Source organism: Triticum dicoccoides, chromosome 5B, assembly GCF_002162155.2.
Source record: "Triticum dicoccoides isolate Atlit2015 ecotype Zavitan chromosome 5B, WEW_v2.0, whole genome shotgun sequence".
Taxonomy (NCBI): Eukaryota; Viridiplantae; Streptophyta; class Magnoliopsida; order Poales; family Poaceae; genus Triticum; species Triticum dicoccoides.
The window spans coordinates 720,716,951-720,723,608 of NC_041389.1; the positions used below are offsets into that span (position 1 = coordinate 720,716,951).

Here is a 6,658-nt window from a genome sequence, read left to right on the forward strand (position 1 = left end):
CATGCTGCGCACGGGCGACCTAGAAGAAGATTGCCGGAGGAGCTGGGTCGGATTGGGTACTCACAGTCTGACATGGGAGCTCCTGAATTTCATCAGGAAAACTTAGATACGCTTCATTGTGAAAGCTGTGATGCTAAATTAAGCATTTCTTGCGAAGATTGCATCTGTTGAAGCCAAATTTTACTAATTTTTTCCTAATTCCTTCCATGCTCTGTTGCAAGTCCATTGTGTTTTGGATCTGCTCATTTCTTGAGAAGATTGCATCTGAGTTAAGTTTTCCTCCCTCATTTTTTGAGGCGATAGAATATATAAATGCTAACTCATACATGAAGAAAATTCATCTCGAAGCAAAGTGCTTGAAATAAGTAATCCTTACAGTCAACTAGTCAAGTCAAGATCTCTTGCTAGATTGAGATTATCAGTTTATCTGTTCATCTATCCCTTAACAGGAGACAGTTTTCTACAACTGCATACAAAGTACAAACATGGAATAAAAGGTTCTATCATTATTGCAGGGTTCGAATCATGATGTCTGCAGCTGCAGAGCAGGTGGCCGGTGGCTTCTCATCAGCAGTTATCCAGCGTGCTGTTGACAAGGTGATTGACTTCCTTGAGAGCAACTATAATCTGAGCCATGCTACTGAAGAGCTTTTGACCAAACTCCACACAAGCCTCACCATGGTGAAGGCCATCACCGAGGTCGCTGATAACCAGCTTATCACCAGCACTAGTCTTACCAAGTGGCTAAGGAACCTCCATGATGCTGCCTATGAAGCTGAGGATGTGCTTGACAAGTTTGACTGTCAAGACATTGTCCTCGGAAAGCGCAAGATGAGCGAGCTCGTTTCGTCGTCGATTAGGGCCCTTAAAAGTTTGGTTGTACCTGATGAGAGCATGAAAAGGCTTGAATATGTTGTGCAGAAGCTAGATCACCTCTGTGCAACCTCCAACACATTTCTGGAGCTCTTAAAGCAGAGTAGTTCATCATCCATCAAGGAGGGAGTTGGGGGAGAGACTACTTCTCGTGTTCCAGTTGATGTCAAGCTGTTTGGACGCGATGAAGTTCTAGAGTTGATACTGAGAATTATTTTGGGTTCATCTGGCTCTGAACCAGAATCCAGCAGCATAAGAGCAAAACATGGGGCAAGGTACACCATTGGTGGTATTGATGTCATCCCAATTGTTGGTATGAGCGGGGTTGGGAAGACAACCCTTGCTCAAGTCATTTACAATCATGAAAATGTGAAGGGTCACTTTGGGCACAGAGCATGGGTGTATGTTTCAAAACATTTCGGAGTGAAAAGGACGTTGCAGGAGATGTTGTGCTCCATTAAAGGAAATGATTCATCTTTTGACCGTGCTGATAGTCTAGAGACAGTTGTCAACAATATTCAAAATGTCATCCGGCATGGAAGATTCTTTCTTGTGCTTGATAGTGTTTGGGATGAGATGTGTGATCAGTGGAGTAGTTTGCTTACTGCCATAGCTGGTGAAGTACCGGGAAGTGTAATTCTTGTCACAACACAAAGCAAAAGGGTTGCAGACACAGTAGCAACAATGTGTCAAGTTCCACTAGCACCTTTGCCATGGGAGAGTTTTTGGTCAGCTTTCCAGTATTATGCTTTTGGCACCACCGGTCCTGTGGCAGAGAACAATCAGACTCTTCTGTTAATTGGTGAGCAAATAGCAAAAAAACTAGATGGCTTGCCATTAGCAGCAAAAGTAATGGGAAATCTGTTAAGATCCAGATTTACCATACACCAGTGGAGAAGCATCCTTGAGAGCGATTGGTGGGACCTGAGTGAAGTTCTTTGTGAAATCCTTCCATACATGGGAATTAGTTATCAAGATCTACAGCCTAGACAAAGGCAGTGCTTCGCTTTCTGTTCGATTTTTCCAGGAAATTACTTGTTTGATAAAGATAGATTGGTCAATATGTGGATTTCTCACGATTTCATTGAACAAAGCGAATCTGGTGGCACTAGATTAGAGGACGTTGGAGGTAAATTGTTTGATGAACTTGTGCAAAGATCATTTTTCCAGGCTACATTTGATAAAAGGAGGTACACTATGCACGATCTAGTACGGGCTCTGGCAATTGGTGTTTCTTCATATGAATGTTTTCTCCACAAAGAGACCTCACGCAGAGCATCACCAACTGCTCGCCATTTGGCTCTGCAAGTTAGTAATCAACTGCACATTCATGAACTCAACAAGTATAAAAATCTGCGGACAATCTTACTGTTTGGTCATTGTGACAGTACTGAAATTTGTGATGTTGTTGACAATATGTTAGCCAACTCAAGAAGCATTCGAGTTTTAGACTTATCTTATTTGGAAGTGCTGACAAATATGCCTGCCCACATTTCATCCTTAAAGAAATTGAGGTTCTTTGATCTTTCTTTCACAAGAGTCAATAATTTGCGCAACTTCCCTTGTAATCTTCATGCTTTATACCTCCGTGGATATACCCGCAATTCTATTCCTCAAAGTGTTAATACACTCGCCAATTTGCGGCACTTGTATGTTGACGCTACAGCTCTCTCTTTGATTCCTGGTATTGGGCAACTGAGTCAACTTCAAGAATTGGAGAACTTCAGTGTTGGAAAGAGAAACGGATTCATGATAAATGAATTGAAAAACATGCAAGAGCTATCTGGGAAAATTTGCATAAGCAATATCCACGTCATTAAGAACACACTTGAGGCAGCCGATGCCAATATGATTGGGAAGAAACACCTTGAAGCCTTGGTGTTGAAGGGGAGAAATGTATCCAAAGATGTACTTGAAGGATTGCAGCCACACTCAAATCTTCAAGAGCTCATGATCGAAGGTTACGGGGCCACAACTTTACCTAGCTGGATCTTGCAAGGCCACATCTTCACAAAACTGCAGTCTATTCATGTTGGAAGCTGCCGACTTCTAGCTGTACTTCCGCCATTTGGAAAATTCGCTTCACTCAAGCATCTCACTCTTGATAACTTGCCATCGGTGAAGCATGTTGATGGAACACATTTTGGTTGCCTCCCAAATTTGGAGGACTTCAAAGTTTCTTCGATGACATCTTGGATAGATTGGTCACATGCAGAAGAAGATCATGGCCCTCTCCTTCCACATCTCACAAGGTTTGAACTTCACAATTGTCCTTTACTGGAAAAAGTGCCCAACCTATCATCCATGTCTTCATTGTCAGAACTTAACATTTCAGCTTGTGGGAACTTTGCCAAGGCACTCCCACAATATGTAGGACTATTAGCATGTCTCAAAAAATTAAGGATATCTTACTGTGATCACCCACTGCTATTCTCTGGGCATCAGTTGAAGTCACTGGATTATCTACATCTTCGAAAATGTGGATCTCTACGTTTGATTGATGGGCTACAATGTTTTCCCAACCTCAGGGATATTGATGTTCTTGGTTGTCCTGGCATTCTTACTGAATTACAAGACCAATCGGTTAGACAAGATGAGCAGGATTTACTTCATCTTAGCAGTATAGTTACAGATATTAGCTTGCTAAATAAGAACTTTTTTGTCCCCTCAGTGTGTGCTCTGTGCATCGTTTATCTGGAGGCCCTTCATTTTACCCCAGAGCAGGAGGAGTGGTTTGGACAACTAATATCTGTCGAAAAAATCGAGTTTGCTTACTGCTATTTTCTGCAACGACTCCCTTCTACACTAAACAGACTTACCTCCTTAAAAGTACTTAGTATCAGGGAGACAAAACCCCTGTCGCTGGAAGGAGTTGTGCCACAGAACCTCCAAGAATTGATTATGGATGGCTTCGTCATGGAAGACAATTTCAAACCTGGAGGATCAGATTGGCTGAACATCTCTCATGTTCCATACATTCGGCTTAATGGGAAGACAGTCCAAAACCTGTCAATTAATGCTGCTTCATCGTCTTCAAACCACCAAATTTGAGTACCATGTATCTGTTCCCACTGCTTGTCTCTGCCTCTGTACTACAAATAATACGTATCTCTGTAAGCATGCTTTCTGCTCTCTCTAGTTTGTACTATTTGAATGTATATTACAAGAGGATCCATTACAGAACCACAAATGTTAGAATCTGCAGCTCGGTGATACACATTGTTAGATGGTTGCCAATGGTTTGGCAGCTAGTCCAACCAAAAGGTGGAAGTATTAGAAACATTGTGCAAATTGTTGATTGTGCAAATTGTTGATTGGTCTAGGTGTTGATTACAGTACTTTATTTTGTAATTCTGGAAATTGTGGGCTGAATTGATTTGTTTTCATTTATTTTTTTGGTGCTAAAATTCATGTCTGCTAGGCCTAGGCATTCTATCAATCATTCCTAGTATGAACGAACAGTGGCACTTATATCTGCAATCTCTCCTTTCCAATTCCTGTTTTGTTCTTTCATTTACTTTACAGATTCCAATTTCTGTGACTAGTTTCTAATACTTTGTGATGTGGAACCCTTGTCAGTCTTCTGGGAAGCAAGGTTGCAGCATGGTGTGCTAAAGATCGTTTGCTCCATGCATGACCCGCAGATATGGTGCATGGATAAACTCTGGCTGGCTGGTGCAGAGTGCACCCAGGATAGTCAGTAGTTCCTGAGGAAGGGAAGCTCAGGGAGATCAAGGAGTAGGAGACTGACGACGCGCGCACATGAAGGGCACCAAGGAGTAAGTGGGCTCTCGGACTCTGTTCCGGTCTTCTGTGTTGCTGTTGGGCTCTCGGACTCTGTTCCGGTCTTCTGTGTTGCTGTTGGGCTCTCGGACTCCGATCTGGAAGAGATCGTCCTCACCAAGGTAGTCAACTTGTTGCTGAACCTTTGGTACTAACTGAACCGTTGTTGCTGGGTATGTTGAAAATGGAACACTGTCAGGCCTATTTAGTTTGACAATTATACACCTTTCGTTTGCCACCTCGTGCGAGAATCCAACATTGATTGATTCCTGACAGTTCTGTGCCAAAAACAGAATTCTAGTATTGCGATGAGAGTTGTTATATATATACATTCTTGCATCTGAGAAAAGGTGCCACGAACTGGTTGCAGGATATGCGCGGCGGGATGTTTGATCCAGATGGCACCGCTGACGGTGGACTATGCCTGGAGCAGCACGACCGGTAAGCTTTGCATCTGCATTTGCTTCATACCTTGGAACTGATGTCGTGTACCAAACTGAACCGATACAGACTGGACTGATGGCGTATGTGTGTGTGTATGGTGCAGCTCAGGGGAGGTAAACAACATGTTGTACAGGAAGAAAGAGGGAGGATTCAGATCCGGCCATGTCGGCAAGGCGACCATGGTTCTTCACGCTGTCCTTGATGTGTTCAGACTTCAGACCACCTGGTCAGCAAGCTGTGTAGGTGACTACTAGCCGATCATCAGTTTTGTTATGTTCCCACTCATATATAGCTCTTGTTACACGCTGTCGGGTGCTTGATATATAATCTGCACAAGATCTGAAAAGCAAGCTGGTTGATGCATGTTTGTCAGCTTGTAGATGAACCAACTTCCGAAATTCTTCTCTTGTTCATGAAAAAATACTCATTCTTCCGAAATTCAGACTCGGCCATGTCGGCAAGGCGACCATGGCTCTTCGCGCTGTCCTTGATGTGTTCAGACGACCTGGTCGGCAAACCGTCGCGAGCTTTGTCAGTGATTACTAGCCGATTAGCAGTTTTGTTGTGTTCCCACACATATATAGCTCTTGTTACACTCCTAGTACATGCAAGTGCAACAATTAATCCTACCTTGGATTCGATCAGATTGTTTCCAAGGGCCGTCTGTTCTATTCGGGTGCTTGATATATAATCTGCACAAGATCTGAGCGCAAGCTGGTTGATGCACGTTTACCAGCTTGAAGATGAACCAACTTCAGAAATTCTTCTCTTGTTTATGAAAAATACTCGTGTTATTCAGCAAACATAGATAGCTCGTCTTGCACTGGGCATGCCCTTTTCCTCCTATCTAAGGCGCACCCTCTCTATAGATGCCTTGGGTCGGCCATTTAGGTTTTCAGTGCGGGTTTTGGCAAGGTTTTGAAAGCTTTCATCCGGTTATTTTCTCATTTATATATGACTTTGTCTCCATGGGTTTTAGTTTTTCTTTAATTTTTCGCATTTTCCGTTTTCCCTTTCTTTATACACACACACACACACACACACACACACACACACACACACACACACACACACACACACACACTTTAAAAATATTTTTAATTCAAGATTTTTTTACAAAATAAGGATTGATTTCTTAAATTATCAAATATTACTTTAATTTAATAACATTTTTGAAAATGCATGGACAATTAAAAATCATCAGTATTTTTAAATTTTAGATCTCTTTAAACAAATTTGTGATTTATTTTCAAGGCAACATTTTATATGTTGCTGAAGTATTTTTAAACATTTTCTAAAATTGTGAATATTTGTTAAAGCTTGTACATTTTTTTATTCTACAATGTTTCAATATTTTTTGAAAATTACAAATTTCTTGAATATTTTTATTACAATTTCTGAATATTTTTTATTCATGAGCTTTTTAAATTTGAGAAAATATTTGATTTTATTAAAAACATAATTCATTAAACGTTTTAAATAAATTTGATCACGACTTGTATGTAAGTTTTTTAAGTTACGTTGTTGCGAGAAATTCGGTTCTTCTGACAGTACGCAA

The 6,658-nt window shown here is 41.3% G+C and overlaps 1 protein-coding gene across 3 annotated transcripts in view; it reads left to right on the plus strand.

Annotated features, from left to right (window-relative positions):
* Nucleotides 1–5,851, plus strand: part of LOC119312982 (putative disease resistance protein RGA1) — a 6,516-nt gene extending 665 nt beyond the window's left edge. The window contains exons 2-5 of one of the 3 annotated variants that reach the window (XR_005151493.1): nt 513–3,986; nt 4,518–4,778; nt 5,027–5,097; nt 5,204–5,851. Coding sequence is in view for 1 of the 3 variants with exons in the window: in XM_037588782.1 (XP_037444679.1) it covers nt 526–3,924 (3,399 nt within the window). In the remaining 2 variants the exon portion in view is untranslated. Of the gene's footprint in view, nt 1–512; nt 4,064–4,452; nt 4,779–5,026; nt 5,098–5,203 lie in introns of those variants that run through there. The other 2 variants (XR_005151492.1, XM_037588782.1) reach the window with 2 other exon arrangements.
* The last annotated feature ends 807 nt before the right edge of the window (nt 5,852–6,658 follow it).